Here is a 20992-nt window from a genome sequence, read left to right on the forward strand (position 1 = left end):
CCCAAAAATTTGTCATAAATCCCGCACAAAGTGTTATTGTCCCCCCTCCCCCGTTTTTGTTTCTTTTTTACTAAATTTTTTGGTAACTCTACTACTACTTGTCTACTGGAATTGGTCACAGAAAACAAAAGAATCCAGTGATATTCAAACAGTCATTAATCACTTTTTATCACCGCCTTTATTCAATATAACTTGACAGCCGACTGGCCCGCCGTGTGGGTTCTTGTCATTTAATCTGTATTCTTTTCCGTTTTTTCCTAACTATTTTGTTTGTTACTATCTTCTACACACGTATTTAGATGATAAAAATAATTGTACGAAACACATATTTCGAGGTGAAAATTATATGGAAATCTTTATCGAAGTTGTTAACCTAATCAGTCAGTTTTCTGCTGAAGAAGACTTCATTTCTAAATCAGAATTTCCAATTTTTTTCCTGAAGTTGCCATTCCTCGTATCTCACCTCACCCCATACCACATCATGATCAGATATTGGAACTGCCTCAAAAACAAAGATGGGCAAAAACCGATAGGACTCCTTGATGTGTATCGCATTTCTATGCACCACACCGCCACTCACACCAACGGCTACCATCAAACAGCCAACCTCTCCGGAGTTACGTCATCATTGTGTGCGAGAAAAGAGTTCTTCACCGAAAGCGAACAGTTTTACGATCCATGCCCTCCCCATGTTTAGATCTTTTCTCGTCTTTTTTCTTTCTCTCACCAAAGCGATTTCGTGACCAAATGTAGTAAAATTTCTGGGACGCCAAAGGAAACTATCCTCTTTTTGAATTTTATGACTGCAGAATTTTCTGAGCGATCACAGAAATTTGAACCAGCATTTTTGCTTTTCATATTGTAGATTTCTCATTTTATTTGCATGGTTTTTCAGAGTCTTCTTAATTATACAAAATGGAGAAAGAAGCAAAAATAGCCTTCTAGACAGGAAAAAGAATCCTTATAATACTAGTTTTACCCCACAGCTCGTTCGTTTTCTTATCTTATTTTTATCAGGTCGTAATATATTGGTTAGGGTTATCAGGACTAGAATTAAGAGTCTTGCTTGCAGAGTTAGATAATAAATTGAGTGATTAACACTATTTTGGTAGGCTGCTTGTTAGTTGGAATTGTGACTTTACTACTTTTTTTATTAGCTAATAGTAAGAATTATTTCAAAATCTCATTTTTTTAATTTTCCATTTTTCGTCATATATACCCAATTTTCATTTAAAATTTCTTTTTTTATAGCGGTTTGGCTAGCAGAGAAAAAACGTTTTCAAGTATTTTGTGAAATCAAAATTTTTTAAAAACTGAGAAACCTTGTAAAAACGTCCGAATTTAGATTAAACAAATTTTTCGCAGCTAACGAGTTTCCCCGGAATATGGCTTGTGCAGTTTCATTAAATTTGAGTATACTTTTTTTTAAATTTTTATTTTCGATGCTATAGATTTTCTATCTTTCAGAAAGCCAAGAATAACAAATATTTTAACAGCTCTGTAGTTCATGATTACATACCGCACACCACAATAGAAATCCTAATGTCCCCTTGAAATGTTTAAGTAAGTCCCAGACAGACGGAGCATTTTTCATTGTAAGAAGAACCGTACTTCCTCCCAGCCAAAAATTTTATTCGAGCTCAATTATCTCGATTCTTGTGAGAGATATCAAAAACTTGCTAACTGTTGAATCATATATTATAATACCACCAATGTTTTATCAGTTAAAAGTTTTCTATATCTTTCACAGTAATTGAAATAACTGAGCTCAAAATTGACGCATTGGGTTGGCTTCTATAGAGAAAACACAGTAGATATTTTTTCAATTGCCAATTTCCAACCTATTTTATTTCCAAAAATTTTGCCCTCTGTATCCCTAATTCGTTGTTTGGTGTTACCTCGCCTAAAGCAAACTTTTCCAACCATTTTCTCATTTTCTGTTGCTACTACTCGTTCAACTTTTACTCCCGAATCGGTAAAAGTTGTACACTTTTTAGGCGCGTAACCAGCTACAGACACGAAAGGCTTGGTTCCCAGAACATATATAACTAATCCGCTTGTTGTATAAAAACAGATCCCGTTAAATGTGAGTGAGAGAATAGCTGACCCTATTCCCTTGGCCGATCATGTCATAATATCGTCGGTGTTTATAATATACAAATTATAAAACCAACCGGATGTCTTTCTCGGGAGTTTTACATTCATGTTTTTTCTGTCTCCATTGAGCAACTGGAACTGCAAATCGACACCCTTCCCGAACATTTATAAACATACAGAGGGAGATAGAAAAATAATACATTCGTCTAAATGTGTTGTGCTCTTTTGCACTGCACTCTTTACTCTCCATGTCATTATATTTGCATAACCAGTGCGGGGGCGCTCCTGGAGAAGAAGACGATGCAGGGAACGGGCCGTTGTCTACTAGACGACACTGCTCCATTCCGTTCTTTGAAAATTTGCACAACATTAGAGATCCGATCTTCTATTCTTCTAATACTCATTTGCATGTCGGCACTCGGTCAATTTCATGTGGGGCCTCTCGATTTACACTTAGGAGTCAAGTATTTCATCACTTCATTCGTCAATTTCGGTTTTCACAAAATCCCTAATTTCCTTGGTCTTTCCAAACCAACAACTTATCTTACTGATTGGGTATTTTTTCTTATCACCTCGCTCCTAATAAATCTTCCAACCAACCCATCCTATTGTTTCCCAAGGCGACCTCGCCCAATTAATTCATCCTCTGCTACCTTAGCCTTGATTGAAAAGTGTGTGTTTGTGGGGAACACTCCCCATTTTCTACCGATTCCGCCACTTTTTTCTCACCTTCACACCCCTCGAATCCATCATTTTTTGCGCCGTATTTGTTGTAAGTTTGCTTGTTTAGCCATGGTTTTCAATTTCATACATCTATTAGTGTTAGTGTTCAAGAAAATCGTGTTTTTTAAAACTTTTTTTGAAAAAGAAAGTATCAAAAATTCTGCATTTTTTTTCTTAAAGAAGAAGTAATTCCACCATCATGTATTTTTTGGCAATTACAAACCGAAATTAGATACTTTTTTGTCGCCGTTTTTGGTCAAGAAAAAAAACGGAAAAAAAAGTCGAAAAGTTAAGTTAACCCTGTGTTATTTCCATTTCGAATGACTTTGACCGCCATGGATGTGTCACTTGTTGTCTTATTCTGATGACACTAAGAAAATGTCTCTTTGAACAGAAAACAACACTTCTTTTTTTCTATCCTCATCCCTTATTTTGGCATGGAAGGAGGGCGAAGAGAGGGAAATAAAGGACTTGCAAGTTTCTTTTGCCGTCAATTTGATTATCTTCTCACTTTTTTTTATTTCGTCTTGTCACAAGTAGATTTTCTCAGTGTCTATTGATGATTTCTCAAACTATGGACACTGATTGTATTTCATGTGTTTCACTTTCTAATTCTCTTCCTTTCAATTGATTAGTGGTCTGACATATACTACACAGTCATCCGAATGAAGATTTATATTCATTTTCCGTTTTTTGCACTCAAAAGACTGCCAACTCACCGTTATGGTATGATAGCATACAAGATTAGTGCCGTTTGTGTGCACATATTGCCGGCGAATACTCTTCCGACCCTTTTATGGTCCTCAGCTCCTCCTCTTCACATACTGACTCATTATTTGACCAACCTCTTCCCCCCTCTAAGATCATCTGATCCGCCTGTCAGCGCTTTTTGGTATATTTTTTGACTTTCCAAGATTTTCTTGTTGACTAAATCAAGAAGAATTTCAAAAATCAGCGGCTAAAGCTTCGCTCACTTTTTATCACTTTTCTCCGCCTAAAAGTCCATAATGATTAGCGTTAAATTTTGACGAAGACCAGGTGGCGTGTTGATGAGAAATAAAGATGAATAAAAGAATGATTATAGATGGGAATAGAAAATAGAAAACGAGAAGTGGATATCAAGATTGTCGCTTTCCTGCTAATCTGACTCTTCCTATTATCTTTTTTTTCCTCTCTTTTGCTAAATATCAGTCTTCTCATTGGCATTTTTAGTTCTTATTTATATATTTTTGTTTCATTCTTCTTGATGCTTCTAAATCTTATAATTTAGCAATCCATTACCTTTTAATCTCAAATGTCTATACTCCAGTAACCTTGAGAAAATAAGGCACTTTCCCCCTTTCCACCCATAAAACATTAATAATAATGATACTGTCCTGAGACGAGAACTGTCAATACAATTACGTAATCGCTCCACGAAAATCATACACCTTTATGACAACATCTGCTCTTATTTTTGCTATATCCTACCTCTTTCTACCTTATGTCTCTTTTCCTTGTGCTTCCATGTGTCCCTACCGTTTATGATAATTGCTTTCAGGAGGTCATGAATAAACGATGATTCCAAGAAAATCTAGATTCGACACAATGATTTTGTTATTTTTCATATGCTTTTTAGTGAGGACAGGAATCACCGAATTAGAATCTCGTAAGTTTTCAGTTTGAAAATTCTTATGAACTCAAACTATTTCAGAACTCTTTGATTTGCCATCCCTATATGTAAAAACTGATCAATTATATCTTCACAAACGAAATACTACTAATTTAACATGCGAACTCAGCTCCGGCTACTCAGAAGCTCGCATGAAATCTGTGATATGGCTCAAAGACAACGAAGTAATATCATTAAATGATACTGATTACGTTTGGCAAGGATTCATGTGAGTTTAGATTTATTTTGAAAAAAAATATTCAAAAATCTTTTTTTGTGGATTTTCGGCAATTTTGACTATTTTCAGTAGTCTGGAGCTCGAATGTTCAGGTTCCGATCGCTTTGAAAACTTTGGAGAATGTAAAACAGAATAAGATGAGAAAGTTTGCACTTACAACCTTTTCTGAAAACCCCATTTCTTGTTTTTCAGCTATTCACTTGTATTTTTCACATTTTTAGTATGAAAATTGGACAAAAAGGTGACTTCAAGAAATCGGCAAATAGCTGAAAAACTGGGAATCCGAGCTCCGGGCTTCTGAAAATGCTCAAAATTACCAAAAATCCTTTGAAAAATCCTTTTTTGTATATCATACTGACCGATGCTGTATATTTAAATCAAATTTCAGATTAATTATTGTTGGATCAACTCCTCAAAATGAGGGAGAATATCAGTGTATTGCTGAAATGACAAAAATTCGGTTATCCAATCGACAATTGATCACGACGACCATAATATCATCTCCATTGAGGATTCGTCGAGCCAGATTTACCAAGTTTGATGAGAATGTGAACAATGTAAGACTTTTCCCCGTGACATTTTTGATAAGGTCGTCACACAGTAGGACAAATCAAAATTTGATTGCCCTTGCTATGCATTGTTTCTTTTTTTGCTCCGAAGAGTGTCGCATTGTGTGGCGTGACATTTGATGATTTGACAAGATGCATGTCAATGTGACATTTTGTCTTTTTTGTTTCAAGTTTTTTTTTGAAAAGAAAAGCAAGATGAGGTCAACAATTGTTGGCCAGAAGCTTTTGTTTCGAGATACAATTCAGGGGTAAGCATAAATACACTCGATGTCACTTTTTGCAACAACGAAACGAAACATATGTCCGAAATTTGATATCGTGTTGTTCGAAGAAGCAAGACTTGTTGATTGAGACATGGAGTACCGACAACATAGAGGGAGATGCTTATCTTGAGACGACCATCTGTTTCTAGTCTTAGGTTTTAGTATCCATGTTCGTTCTCAACTCAATTGACATGCTCGAACATTACTTAGTCCGCACTGGATTAGCGCACAGATGACACAATGAAGGATGAGCATCTTTATGTGAATTTCAAGTTTATTTCCATAATATGGTAACAATGCATAATGAGGAAAAGGATTGGGGGTATATTATGTTTAGGGGGGACATAATTAGTATGAGGGGTGCTGCTCGTTGAGAAAACATATGGCCTGCACTAAGAACATCAAGAGCAAGCTATCATACCGGGCAATAAGATGTACAAAAACGTGTTTTTTAGATGATTTCGACATATGCAGAAATCTAGAGATCGGCTGTCCAGTTTTCGATAACTTTGAAAAGTTTGGAGGGTGTAGAACAGACCTAGATTGAAAAATTGCATTTACCAAATTTGACACCCATTTTTTACCTGTTTTTGTAAGGAAGACGTGAAAAAAACCAGGTGACCTTCAGAAATCGGAAAATATCTGAAAACCTAGAAATTTTCAAGAAATTTTGTGAATGGAACGTTTCCAATCTCTGTCTGTTTCACACTCTTCAAAGTTTTCAAAAAAATAGCACACCTGACAGCCGAGCTCCAGACTCCTGAAAATAGTCTTAATATCCAAAAATTAACTGAGAACCTCATTTTTGCATATCGGTTTGATGGGTACTGTACATGATAGCAATGGAAAATAGTAAAATAATTCCAGACTGCTATAACAGTCCGAGAAAATGACATTATACGACTACCATGTGCTGGGATGCCTGATGTGATTCCAGCACCAGCCCAACTATGCTTCAGACGCTTGGAAAATGAAGATGAATGTTTGGGAGGAAGAAGTAAAACTCGAAATATGGAATTTTTAATATAAAACTAACTGTTTCAGACGATACAAAGTATTTTGTCACCGAGACTGGAATGCAAATCTCTTTGGTAACACCTTCAGATGCCGGTTTCTACCACTGCTTTGTGACAAATGAGTACTTGAATCAAACCAAAATGAGTCCAAAGCCATTATTGCTGATTGTAAGCGAGGCAAATCGTACTGAAAAAGCAAAAGCGGAAGCTCTGAAACCAAGGCTGGTGTATCCCACCCGTGAAACCACGATAGATAAGCCAATCAAACTAACAGTGGCAGAAGGAGAGGATATTCTACTGGAGTGTGTTATGAATATGGCAAAAGTCGTATGGATCAAACACAATGACACCACTCCTAATGTCACTATGGAGGACAACATGTCACGGTTCCAACAAATTTGGGGAAATCTCAAAATACGGAGTATAGCTGCCGGAGATGCTGGAATATACACTTGTCTCGGATTGCCGATTGTTGGAGGAGATGGTATTATAGACAATAACTCAACACGACCTAGAATAGATTATAGCCTGAATGTTGTTTCCCCATCCGGAGTTCGGTTATCCATCAGTTCGCTGTATGATAAGCGATACTTGGTAAGCTGTTAAAATCAAACTGAATATCATATTTACTTCATTATTTTCAGCTTGAATGCCTTGCAACAAACATGCGTTACGAAATTCCAACTGCGTATATCAACGGAACATCTATAATACACAACATCAATGAATTGGGTATACCCAGTAATACCAATTTTTATAACAATCCTATACGAGTACACATGGAAGTAAAACGATCATTCACTGGAAGTATACAGGTAGGCTTTTCTGGAAACCTAAATTTTAATATGATTCAATTTCCAGTGTGTATCTCGACCGGCAATGGTTGAAGCTGAAATATACGGTTATGGACTAGAAACTGGCAAATCCATGAATATGTATGTGATGAACACGTTGAATTCAAACGATTTGATCATCAAAGGACCGAATAATATCACTGTGTTGATAGGAAATGTCGCAGATTTTCCATGTATTGTGCAGAGAGTCAAAGCAAGATCATGGATGAAAAGTCAGTTATTCAGATATTTGGTCGCAGAAATATGTAGAATAAATTTTCAGACAATCGAACCTTATCACTGTTCACTGCCAGACGTACCATCCTCGGTTCCAACTCTTTGAGAATTAAGAAGGTGGAATTGGACGACGAAGGAATGTATACATGTGTTGCTCAAAGTGAGAGCGGTATCACAAGCTATTCATCAGCATATCTGACAGTGATAGACAATTCTACTACACCAGCGCCAGTGGTTACCTCGACAGAACCGTTTGCTGATAAGAAGAAGGATATGAGAATTGATGTGGAGGATGTAAGAGGCTTCGTGACTGGAACGGAAGTGAGAATTCAGTGGTCTGTGTTGGGAAAAATGGAAGCGCTGACCAAAATTGCAAAGTTTATGTGAGTTCTTTTCAATTTAACCCGTTTTTAATGCAACAACTATGTTTCAGAATCGAAGTGCAAACGTTCGGAGCATCAGAAGAATCTTGGATTGAAGCAGATAGTGTTGATTCTCATGTTCGTGCCACCACAATTAAGTCTTTGATATCTGACAATAAGTACAAGTTCCGCATAAAAATGGTTCGAGATGACGGAAGCCATGTTTTGAGTTTACCCACTGATTGGATGACAGTGGAAGCTACCAGTGGTGATGTTCTACCACTGGCACCAAAGGTACTAGCCTAGATTTCGAACAATCCATAAATTGCATCCCTTTTCTCTCTCTTCAGATAATAACAGTGTACCAACACTCGACGTCGTCTGCAAAAGTGCTCTTCTCACATAACGTTCCCATCGAAAACGCGGCCGCCAAAACATTTGTGATCGTTTACAACGAGGTGTCATCGGCCCAGAATAAATCACAAGTGGTCAGTCGTTTCTGTTTTTATTTTTACCACCGTTTTGCAGCCGCCAAGCGGGCTCATTTTTCTCTTTTTGAGCGTTTTTTCTCCGTCCTCTAGAGCACTCATTCTTCTCAAATTTCTCGAATGCTTTGAACCATAAAGCGATAAGTTTCTAGGAGAAGGTCTTAACGAATTTCTGTTCTTAAGCCTATTTCAGCTATTGAAATACATTTAGTACCGGTCATGAATAATTTCAGTTTATTTTCGGACATTTTGATGATTTTCCTGGGTCAGGACCTCAGCTGTCAAGTTTCTGATCATTTTGAAAACTTTTAAAGGTGTAAAAGACCTAGATTAAGTAACTTTACAGAATTTCTGGAAATTTCCTAATTTTCCAGCTTTTCGCCGATTTGTGAAAGATACATTTTCCTCGTTTTCTGTTCATCAACGTGTTCCGGAAAGATGTCTTTCAAAAATCGGCAAACATCTGAAAAGCTAGGAAATTTTGAAAAATTCTGTCAACATAACGTTTCAAATCTAGGTCTGTTTTACACTTTTCAAAATTTTCAAAGTGATTGGAAACTTGACAGCAGTGCACCAGAATCCTGAAAATGGTCAAAGAGCCGAAAACCAACTAAAAAATAGAATGTTTCCGTGAATCCTATTGACCGGCGCTGTATATTTGAATCTTTAATCCAACAATATCTTTTAGATCCAAGTGGACGGTGACCAAAACGACGCTATCATCACTGGACTGAATTTTGATACGGAATATTCGATAAGAGCCATTGCTGAGAACGCTGCTGGAAAAAGTGTTCATAGTGCCGAGTATCTGTTCAATACAACTCGTAAGTCATCTTTCCTTGAACTTGTTGCTCCCGAAACATTTGCACTTATTTTTGTGTTCATTTGTTTCTTCGTCCTCGTTGAGAGCATTTATTTCCCAGCCGGAAAATTTCTGATTGCTACCAGATGTGTGGGGTTGGGAGGAAACGAAGATATAAACGGATGTGAACGGGTCCGTGAGGGTGTCGCGGGTTCAAACGAAGAGTCAAACGTTGTAAAAGCCATCATTGTTTTGGAAGAGCTAGAAAACCTGAAGTAGAGTTCGGAGCCAAATATTTTGTTGAAATCTTACAAAAATAGCGTTTACGTCATTTTCATTTTATCAGAGCACCGTTCCTCACGATTTTTCGTTCGTATTTTTTGTTATATTTGAGGAACAGCTTCCCAACTAATCTTAACATTTTTTCTTTCCTTTCGTTTTTCTTTCTGTAAATAATCAAGCCAGAAAATATCACAAGGTATGTACATCGGAGTTTTTAGGAAAATAAGTTTCTAGAAGCTACTTTCTCTACTCGCCGCCAACTTTTCATTTCTTGTTTCATACGGTATGCCAGTATGATGCTCCGCAAGCATTTTACGAGAGTAGTAATGTTTAGATATCGTATAACACATCAAATACAGGAGCCCCAAACAAATATTATTTTTAGACTCCTACATATCATTTTTTCGTTTGACTACCAGAATTTATTTCTCCAAAAACAATTGAAATTCTCACACTTGCACTTCTCATCATCCTGCAAAGTTCTCAGATTTCATTTTTGATCTCTTATTTTCTTTTTTTTCGAAAAAAAAACATTGTTTTTCATTTCCCGACAATTCTCCCAACTTCGTGCAAGGTCTCTCAAAATGTTTCAAAGCAAAAAGAACATCAATGGTTCTTCCCATCAAAAATGATGACTAACACACTAGGAACATTATTTTCTATACTGTTTACGAGTCTTCGTTTCCTCACTTTTCCTCATCATTTCTCAACTTTTTTCCATTCCGTTTGTCCTCTTTGCCTGGCCGGCAAGACAGGAGACAGGAAAAGACGAAAGGTCCCCTTTGCGAGTGTAATGCGTATTACTCATCACATTTTTGAATCATTTGCCTATACTCAAAAAGTTTTGAAAACTTGTATTTTTGAAAATTCTTGACTTCGTGGTTTTCCAATTAGGTTTCACTTGTTTCTTGTTTCAGTATTGAGAAACTACCGTAAATGCTCTTATGCATGTACTATGAGCTTGATTACCCCGTGTTCTACGAGAGATATCAAACAATTGTCAACTGATAAATTATTGGTGATATTAGGGAAAATAAATTATCAATTGAAATTTTTTTTGGTAACTCTTCAAAGAACCGAAACAATACGAAAGTTGGTTAGCTAATATTACAGCATTTAATCCCAAAAAAGATGTTATCCATAATTCATAGAATTCCCAAAATTTCATTCTCCGTCAGTTCAATGAGCACAGAGCTTGCACAAAAAAAATTGAGAGACATCCAAAGTTTATATGCACACTTATTTATCCTCTCCTCTGGACCATTGAGTAAAAAATGTTTATGCAAATGTTACTGGACCGGGTCGTCGTTTTCCGGATGTTGCACCCCGCACTCCTTTCTTCACCACCTTTACCAGATGCGTTGCGTATAAACTAAACCATCAGTCAGCACTCCCTTTTCTTTCTCGAAACTCCTTCTGTCAACAGATTTTGAGAAATTAGGGTAACCCAAGATTATTGGGTCGAATTTGAAATTTTGAAGATTTTTTCTTCTTGAGTTTTTGTAAGTAACTAAAAAGGGAACCAAAACTCCTTGTAAAGCCAGATTTTGAAGAGAATTTCAGGAAATGTTGAGAATCGTTTATCTAGACACCTCTAAAATTTTAGTATCTGCTCGCCAATCAAATTAAATAGAATTCCATATTTCAGGCATTTTCTTTTTTCTCAATTTTGGAATTCTTATGTTAGACGATTTTCAGAGTTATTTGAAAAGTAAATAATTTTTTATGTTTGAAATATAAAATGTCATTTAATTTTAAGTAAAACAACAAAATTCGTGTTCCGAAATGTTCCGGAAGTTGAGAACATCGTCTTTGAAAATCGTTTTTGCACTGAAAAGGCAGCTGAAACTGATATAACTCGGCTGAAGCTGACGAGCGGATTCTAAAAATTTTAGAGGTGTTTAGATAGGCTATTCTTAACTTTTTCTGATAATATAGGCAAAATATGGATTCAAAAGATGTTAAGAGTCCTTTTAAGAGAATGAAACTCAATTAGAGTTTCAAAATTTTCCACAAAATTCATATATAAAATTGTTTATATATTTCACCTCCCATATCATAAAAATCATGCGCTTTTTCCTTTGATTCTTTTCACCTTCTTCCGGTCATAGTCCTATCATTTTACATATTACGGGTGCGCTTGAAGCTTGTGAGAACCCATTACTAATGTTACACTTGAGCAATCATTACGCTCGTCGTTTTCTCTCTTTTCTCACTCTATCATTGATCCATTTTCCCTATTGTTCCACGCGAATCGTTTTTGGCTCCTCTTAAAGGCCAAATCAAAGAATTCTGACCTGTAGAACAATGATCAAAACAGTCAGTTGCAAACCGGATAAATTTGACACCTGCAATATGTAGGACGACACTCTTCATTTTTTCATCTTCTCATCCTCCTACTTCCCGAAAAATGATTATGTCATTGTTCTTATTTTAGTCCAGTGATCCGTAAGCCAAGGTCGAGACGTTCATTTCTTCACTTCAGTTTGGCGCATTTATCACAGTGATTGATGATTCTAAAGTGTACCAAAGAGTTGGTCCACTAGTCCTAGGCTACTCACTCTTTTTTCCATCACACCTGAGGTGTCCTTAGAGCGATTAATTGTAAAATAACTTTTTCTCCGACTTCATTGTTTCAACTATTCATTAAATAATATTTCAGATAACGGAATGCTGGCATCGGTTCGGATATTCCTCGGGACCATTGAACCCCACTTGACATTCAAGAATATTGCGCTTGGAGGAATTGTCACATTCTTGGCGTTAATTATTGTTCTAGTTTGCTTTTTTGTGTTTTGCAACTTACGATCCGGAAAAGGAAAACAAAAAAGTCAAGGTAAGTGTTTTCAGTTTATGGAGATGGTGCAAAAATTTCGAAATCCCTAACATAACATTTTTAATATTTTTTCTCTCACATTTTCTAACCAGCACCAATTCCGCGTAGTCAAGTTCTGCTATTCCAGCTAACGGAAAATTCCTAGATGCTTCATATCGGATTTTCAACGAGCAAAAAGTGCATAAATCTCGCATGTTTGACGACAACGCCGAAATTCTGGAGGCCGACGTTGATGAATGCTCACCGTTGAAAGTGGTGAGTCACCTTTTCTACACATTTGTCATTTTGCCACTACTATAGCATTCCGTCAGGTGTCTTTGGTTCTTCAACACCCATTGGTGTAGGAAGAGGCATAAACAAGAAGGAAAAAACTAATTAATTTATTGCAGAGACAAGTAGACGAGAGACACTCTGGCGATTCTGATAAGTACGGATTTCACAATCATGATGAGAACTTGCCAAATTTATACGGGAACATGGATGATATTATGGATATGGAAGAGCATGCAGAGATTCCAAATGATCCGACCTATGTGTCAGCTGCAAAGATTAATGGAGACTATGGTGTCCACTCCACTGCAAGATGCTATTCTCCAGAAAGCCGGACTTCTCATGAAATGTTGGTTTCATATTCCAGAAGCGCTCCACACTCGACAACTAATGGCTCATCTCCACAGGTGGGTTCGAAATTGATCTGTTGAAAAAGAGAATACCGTAAAACCTGTAACAGAAGTATATATTAACTGTTTGGTTTAAACCAATCTTGATCGGTTCCTGTCAAAGATAACAAAAAGTTGTCTACTGAAAAAATATATTTGATGATAAGATGAGAATTTGGTCAATTTATCAATTTTTGATGTCTTGCATATTAGTTGAGATAATTTAACATAGATATAGTTTGGGAACCCTTCTTTTTAAGGTATACTGGTATTTCAAAAGCTTTGAGAGCGAAATAGCAAAAAAATGTTTGAAATTCCAGATGAACGGTTCAATGCAACGTGTCAAGGCATACAACTACGCAGATTCTCTCCTCTACTCTCCAGCTGGCACCACCTCGTCGATTGCTGAAACCAATAGCAGTGGACACGGAGGACATAGAGGACACTGTGATTCTCCAAATACTGCTCCAGCGTAAGTAACATTTTCCATATTTATTTTTCAGTTGATTTTCAACAATTTTGAGCAACACCAAGAGTTAGGAGCTCGGCTGTTAAATTTCCAATCACATCGAAAACTTTTTAAGTTCTGAAGCATACCTAGATTGTAAACTTGCATTCCCAGAATTTTTTTGAAGTTCTTAGTTTTTCAGTTATTTGTCGATTTTGAAGGAAGGAAGACTTATTTTTTGGCCCGTTTTTGTGCTGAAAACGCAAAAAAAGCAGGCGTCTTTCAGAATTCGGCAGCAAGCTGAAAAGCTAGGATTCCTCAAAATATTCTATAAATTTAAAGGTTTCAATCTAATTAGTCTGTTTTACATTCTCCAAAATTTCCGAAATGATCCAAATTTGATATCCGAGCTCCAAACTCCTGAAATTGTTCAAAATGTGTGAAAATGAAATAGAAGATTTTTTTATATCTGACCAACCGGAACTATTTTTAAATTACCCACGACAAGATTCAGTTTCTGAATATTTCCAACAAAGTTAATTTTTCCAGAAGCGACGAGAGTGACCAAGGTATCAGATGTGGTGGATCTTCTCGTAACAGTCACATTTCTTCAACAGATGGAACAAAGATAATGACAATGGGAACATTCAAAGGATCGACACCGACTAGTTCATTCGTGAGCACATTTGACAGAAGACGATCTGAAAATGTTGCTTGATTATCGAAACTTGTTTTCCCTCATTGTTGCTTCCATTCGGGTTTCTCTTTCAAATCAATCCACGTGTTTATAGCCCCCATCCCGTTTCCATCCCGATCAAAAACACACTCTTAATATAGCTAACATAGCTTCATAGCTTTAATTTCGAATAATCAACGTTTCATATCTACGGGTTATATTGCGAAAATTTCAAATTTCTGTTGAACGCTTATGTAGATTCTTGTACACAATTATTTATCGATTTTTTTGTTTTTTTTTGCTGTCATTCATCCATGTTATCCTGCTACCGATCTCTCTCGAGACCCCACCACCGCCACTTACTTTTTTTTCATGCCTTATTTCTTCAGTTTTTTCTTATAATGAAGTGTGATAAATTTGAAAAAAAAAATGATTCGAATCGTTTGATATGTGGTTGTCGGGACGAAATTTTTCGGAATTTCAGAATATCTGGAAGTTTCGAATTTTCAAAAATGGAAGTTCAGAAATTCCAAGGTTCTGGAATTGGCTGCACTTTTGGGGATTATTGTTATTAACAATTGTTTTTTTAAAGAAGGTCGATAGATACAGAACAACAAAAAAACGCAACGAAAAATTCCTTAAATTTTTGGAATTTTTGGATATTCCCATCCCGTTTTGCACACTCTTGAAAATTACCATGTGATGCAACTTGCAAACCCAAAACATTTGTTATTTGTTGTACCTGGGATTAAAAATAACCAACTGACCCCTGAGCTTGGAGCAGCTGACGTTGTCCTCAAAACCGCCTGGACGAGTTATATTGCGAAATGTATTGCTTAAAGACGAATTTGCGATTCAATAATTTTTCTAACAATGCCATTCATACCAAAATCAGCTGGTAAGTTGAACCTTGTTTCTGTTGAATGACGCGTTCCCGGGTTTGCTTGCCATATGAATAAAAAACTGTCTCGTCTAAAGCGGCCCGAAAATGTTTCTTGTCAACAGTGTGGGCGGTTTAAACTGTCCGCATAGCTGATAGATTGCAAAGCGAGACTGTATGTGCGTATCGGTAGCAGGAGGTCATTTTCTTTTCTTGCAGCCCACACATAGTACCGTCCAAATAAGTTCTGTGTGTTTTAGTATTGTTCGAAAACATATTTATGTCTGTGTGCGTTGAAAGTATGCTATTTATTCTTAATTAAATAGATCCTGTTTTCGGAATTTTCATAAAACTTTTTGTTTTCGGAATTTTCATAAATTTTCATATGGACGTTTTTTTAATGTAGAATTGAAAACAAAATTCCAACATTTTTCTGACAATCCTAAATGATAGTAGGAATTTTTCGAGGGGAAATTTGATTTTTTTCAACCCTCTTTTTGCAGAATTCAGCTAGTGAAACTTTAAAGATGATGTTGCATTCCTTTCTCTTTCATGATAAGCGTCAATTTTGCAAAATCTCAAGGTTGCATGACAACAAAAGTTCGAAGGATGTCCCGTTATTGAATGTCCCATTTTTAATTTGGTAAATACTCTACAAACTTGAAAATCGGCTGGATTTTCATCTACATTTTTCTATCAGATAACTTTTCCGTGAATCCCAGGTGTCCGGAATTTTTGAAATTCCGAAAAATTCTGAAAAGACAATTCAAACATCCTCAATTATTCCTTTCCACGAATCCTTGGCTTCAAGTTTTTTTGCATCAAACTTGATAAGCTTTCTGACAAAAATGTTCTGATAAAAGGTCAATAGAGCACATTTGCAAGCTGTGATGCAATGACTACTACTTTGTTTATTTCGTAGCTTCAACCAAAACTAAACTAAACTCAATAGTCATGAGAGATAGGAAAACTTTTTCATCTTTTGTCTCTTCTCTCCTTAATAAAATGGGTAATGGTTCCTTCATGTGACTACCAATTTTTTTTCCAAGGGAAGCCCTCAACGAAAATGATACTTACATTCCTTTAACTTTCCAAGAAACAATTGAATCACACATGACGGTATTATCAGAACTGTGCGAAGGAGTCAGGTGGGAGTTTTGAGAGGAACGTGTCCGTTTCATTTACGCCTTCCACTAACAGTCGATCATCATCATCATCAGTTGATCAGTATTTGTTCAAAGTCAATAAAAATTCAGTGTGGAATGGCGGGAGAAGATAGGAGGTTTCGAAAATGACCTCCCATTTGATAACTTTTAAATCATCAAACACTTTATTTTGGCAGCAGCATTTTATTTTTGCAAAAAAAATTCAAACAGAAATTCCAAAATTAGAATCTCATGAAGTCTAATGAAATCTAATGAAAAAAAGAGAATCTCATAAAATATTACTAAAATTCGTGAATCTTCTCGTATACTTCTCAGAATTCAGTAAAACCCTATCATTAGAAGGAAAAAAAATAGTTTTAATTCTATTTGTCACTTGCAATATTTTTTTCCGAGATATTTTCCAAAACTTTTCGAAATTTTACTCAAAACATAAAAATCTCTATTTCACAATATCTGAAATTTCACACTGTTTCCAGTCTGGATGCAGTTGAAAATATGAATTTTAGGATATTTTGTGAATTTCTCAATTATATTAAAATAGAAATCTTCTTGACACTTTTATTTTGTAAAACTGTTGTTTTTCAGTTATTTTTCATTTTTTTGCAACATAATTTTGTTGCAGTATCTTGTCTGAAGTCCCTGAACTTAATCCTAACAATTTAATTTTTCACAAAGTTCGCTTAAATTAGTTTCACTTCCATTTTTCTTGCATTAAAGTTTGTAGAAAACTATGTAGATTAACCCAGAAATTGAATAAAACTACAAAAATTTAGAAAACCTTCAAAATCAAAAAAAATCTCAGTTCTCACCCAATTTCTGAAACTTTTCAGCTTTGGCTGGAATTCAAACAAATCTAGAACTTTTTGGAAATTTCCAGAAATGAACGAAATTGATATTTTTTGCATCAAAATCGATTTTTAAAGATTTTGCTAATTTTTCATATTTTTCTGCAGGATTCGATGGTATGAACTTTTTGCCCCCCCCCCCCCCTAAAACTTTTTTAGCCTCCAGAATCCATTATATTTATTGAAAGTGGGCGTCGAGACGTTTTCAATAATGTTTTCTGCCTGGCACCAAAATCAAAATAAAAGAAATAGGAAAATGCTTTTCAAATCAAAAGAATGTTTTCCATGTTGCCAGTTATTGTAAACCCTGTAAACCCAAGACCAAGACGTTTCATTTTTTTTCTATTTTTCTAGTTTTCAAACCTAAAAATAATGTAATCTGTGAATTATTGTATCATGTTCTGTTTTTTATGTGCTGCAATTTTTTTGTTCAAGAATGAATTTATTCTTTGTTCTAGGTATCAAACAAGTTCTTTCCAGAACACAAACAGATTTCACCTCGTGATGAGTTCTTTTTTCTTTTATCAAATTATAGGGCAATAAAATTCGAGTCTAACAGAACAACAGAAATTCATCTCTGTATCATGACTGTCGTTTTCACAGTCATGCGGGAGGGAATTCCCCTCTGCACTATCCACAGCACTCATTGTCTCTCAATTAATACAATCCGTCCATTTTCAAGGTCGTCTCTATCTTCCTCTCTAGCCTCTCTTAAGTTCTGACCATAATTGCGAAACGTTTTCCCCCCAGTGTCTTCTTTTTGTTAGTTTCGCAGTTGTTTTATGAGTGAGTGTGTGTTGCGCTGTCGTCTCTTGTTGCCAACGATTTTTTGTGTTCCTAACAGTTTGAAGAGAATTCCGAAGACTGTTTCGTCGACGCGGAAGGGTCATTGCGAGTTTATCAAGTTCAACTTTTTGTTTCGCTTTCTTCTTGATGTCTCTGCCCCCTTTCTTCTTGACAAACCAATTATTCTTCATTTCAGTTTGGCAAATTAGTCTTCTTCTTCTCGTTTCAATTTCAATCATCATGCCAGCCGAACAAACCTTCCACATTCCATCGGACTTCTCCAGAATTCCAGTGAGTTTGAGCTATATAATTTTATATCCCAATTAAAAAAAACTCTCAGATTGAATTCGTGGCTCTCCAGGACACTGGAGCTGTTCTCACCCATAGTCGCAAAGGGTTTGTGGCAGTTGGAGAGAGGAAAACTGAAGTTCCAGTGGTGTGTTTGAAAATGTGGATAGCCAATCGCGAAACGAGTGTTTTCAGGTTGACTTCGTTGACTCTCCAGAGGTTGGAGTCCTTGAGAACACCTTCACTATGCAATGGCAAGCGATCGGAAACACTACACAAGTTCATTTCACTGGTACCGGAGGATCATTGGCTGGAGGTGAAGGAAATCCAGGAGTTCTGATCATTGACGATGAAATGATCAAAGTGAATGTAAGTTTAAGGATATACCAGTCAATGAGATAAACAAGATGGGGCGGGGGTTCAGTCCATTTTGACTATTTTCAGGAGTCTGAAGCTCGGCTGGCAAGTTTTCGATGACTTTGAAAATTTTAAAGGGTGAACAAAAATTGGTGTCTAACTAGAAAACTAGGAATTTGAAAATTCTGTATAGGCAATTTTTTCAATCTAAGTTTGCTTCACAAACTTTCAAATTTTCAAAGTGATCGAAAACTCGACAGCCGAGTTTCATTTTCTTGAAATTGGTCACAATGACCGAAAACCATCTGAAAAATATGTTTTTGTATCCCTTATTGACCGGTATTATACGTTGCCGCTTTCTATTCACCACTTTTCAGCTTCTCCAAAAGAGAATCGACGGATCATTCTACTTGGAAGCCAACGAAGATTTCTTGATGATTGTAGCAAAGTCAAAGGCAAATGGATCACCTGATGTGGAGACTCTTCAAGCATCCCAGTAAGTTTTAATTTCTTTTGAGCTCCATGAAGCATTTAAAATGAACTTTTTAGGTTCCCAGCCAGCGGGGTCAAACTTCCAATCGGCTACTGGCACTCAGTGCCATTCCCAATCCCAGGAGCCGGAAAACTTCATTTGGTTGAGTTGGTGGCCAAGACAGACAAAAATGCCGTTATCAATGTTGCCGAGACCACTGGTGCCCCACTCAGGATCCCAATCAAGACTGTAGTGGATGACGATGAGCAAAATGACTCAGCATAAATCAAATAGCTCATATTTTTTCTTTCTGTCTATTCACAACGTGTTTTTTAAACTTTATGGTACTGAATGTTGAGACTTTTCCACTGGCTTATTATAGTTGTAATTTTCGCCAGATTTTGCTAGTTTTGGAATTTTCAAACCATTTGTTTCCAAATCATTCAGCATTTCAACAAAACACTTTTTGCCGCTTTGCTTTTCCACCACCGCTTCTTTTTTCTTCTTCGCTTTTCTGCTTACTTCTTCTCAAATTTGCCAATTCATAATTTTTGTCTGCTTGAACGCTTTTTTTCCTGAATAAAAATGACACCACAAATGTTTCGTTTTCACAAACTACAAAAAGTAATCGAGTGGAATCGGAGAAAAATAAAATTGGGTAACAAAGGAAAAACTTTATTGCTCGCTGTCTCACTCTGGCGTTTGTTTCTTTTTAGTTTCCCTTTTTTCTTGTGATCTTTGCTATTGATAGACGGATCACTGAATCAAAATGGAGGAATTGGTCAAGATGATAAATAAACTGAGAGTTGAATTTGATAAAGAGCAACAGGTACAAAAAGTTTTCGACAGCAATTGTATTTTGTACCCAAAAACCAACTTCGATCTTTGAGTGGAACCGCTACGTCGACGGCAACATTCTCTACAATGTAACAGATGAGAAAAGTGCAAACACCGTCCACATTACGTTCTTGACCCTGATAATAACTTGTCACTGGAAGAGACCCACAAGTACTTTGAGTACATCATGAAGGTGAGAAAAAAACCATTTTTATTTTTTCTAAAAGTTCACTTTTTTCAATTTCCAGGCTCTCCGGAATCTTTCCATCGACGCTATTGATAAAATAGACAAAAAATGGTTGGAATCCGCTGCAAGGAATCGAGAAATATTCGCTGATGCTAAAGGGAAAATTCTCAAACGCTGGACAGAGTTAATATTTGAAAAATGGGGATCAGAGAACAACAAGAATGAAATTGTTTATCAATTGGAAAATTTGACGTTATCTTTCTGGAGAGCATCTGCAGAGAGGAAAGGTTGTATTTTCTTTTGATCCCAATATTAAAGAAATGTTTCAGGGAAAATAATTTTTTTTCCTGAAATTCATATTGAAGTTGTTCCATTTCTTCAATCTCTCCGCGTTGTTCAAAACTATGAACGGCATACCAACGAGCTTCATGAAGGTTTGAAAAAATATCCGTTAGGTAGGAAACTCAACATTGGTTCAGAAAATCACCTTTCCAGGAGAAGGGTCCCACTCTGTCAAGTTTGAGCTAATTTTTCTTGGTTCTTCTGCAATATATGAAAAAGTGGCCATCATAATTATTTTTTCTTATTATCAGATATGCTATTATAACGTTTATCGAGTCGTTGGAACACATCGCAACTTTTTGGTGAAAAATTCTTCGAACCATTGGCTTTCATCATTGATGAACAGATTTTTGCGATCACCTATTTTATCTGTGAGGTATTTTCTGAAAAGGAAATACATTCACGAGGAATTAATATCTCTTAACTCACGTATTTGTCAATTTGTTCAAGGAAATTGCATACATCTTCACATTCGGAAGCTGTCTGAGAAGTTTCGCTTGTTGAGTTGAATCATCTTGAGAGAATCTGAAGCTTTTTAGAATGATAAAATCTTCCTCAGTGCTTCTGATCATACCCATCGCTGATCAAAATTACTGTAGTTTCTGCATGCTTTCTTCCGGAATCCAAAAGTATCAATGACAATTCCAAAGCG

At 36.3% G+C, this 20992-nt stretch overlaps 3 protein-coding genes across 3 annotated transcripts in view; all 3 read left to right on the top strand.

Annotated features, from left to right (window-relative positions):
• Positions 1–4395: 4395 nt before the first annotated feature.
• Positions 4396–14222, top strand: Cbr-rig-1 (the record flags this gene model as incomplete). The annotated part of the gene is given in 19 exon segments (XM_002645320.1): positions 4396–4468; positions 4514–4700; positions 5098–5266; positions 6409–6538; positions 6586–7151; positions 7202–7372; positions 7419–7623; positions 7674–8010; positions 8061–8283; positions 8340–8477; positions 9166–9387; positions 9393–9464; positions 9470–9510; positions 12155–12179; positions 12181–12397; positions 12525–12652; positions 12787–13074; positions 13377–13528; positions 14054–14222. Coding segments are annotated over 19 exon segments (3513 nt in total), but the record flags the coding sequence as incomplete, so codon positions are not given.
• Positions 14223–18097: 3875 nt separating this feature from the next.
• On the top strand, positions 18098–19259 carry CBG15422 (the record flags this gene model as incomplete). Its single annotated transcript, XM_002645319.2, has 5 exons — positions 18098–18148; positions 18198–18293; positions 18341–18514; positions 18880–18998; positions 19052–19259. The coding sequence occupies 5 exons, from the start codon at positions 18098–18100 to the stop codon at positions 19257–19259; spliced, it is 648 nt and encodes a 215-aa protein (XP_002645365.2).
• Positions 19260–19743: 484 nt separating this feature from the next.
• Positions 19744–20992, top strand: part of CBG15421 — a gene marked incomplete at both ends in the record, with an annotated part of 3193 nt that continues 1944 nt past the window's right edge. The window contains 4 exons of the mRNA XM_045240302.1: positions 19744–19812; positions 19918–20004; positions 20060–20285; positions 20328–20432. Coding sequence (XP_045095742.1) covers positions 19744–19812; positions 19918–20004; positions 20060–20285; positions 20328–20432 — 487 coding nt within the window. The remainder of the gene's footprint in view (positions 19813–19917; positions 20005–20059; positions 20286–20327; positions 20433–20992) is intronic.

Source organism: Caenorhabditis briggsae (assembly GCF_000004555.2).
Source record: "Caenorhabditis briggsae complete genome, chrX, whole genome shotgun sequence".
NCBI lineage: Eukaryota > Metazoa > Nematoda > Chromadorea > Rhabditida > Rhabditidae > Caenorhabditis > Caenorhabditis briggsae.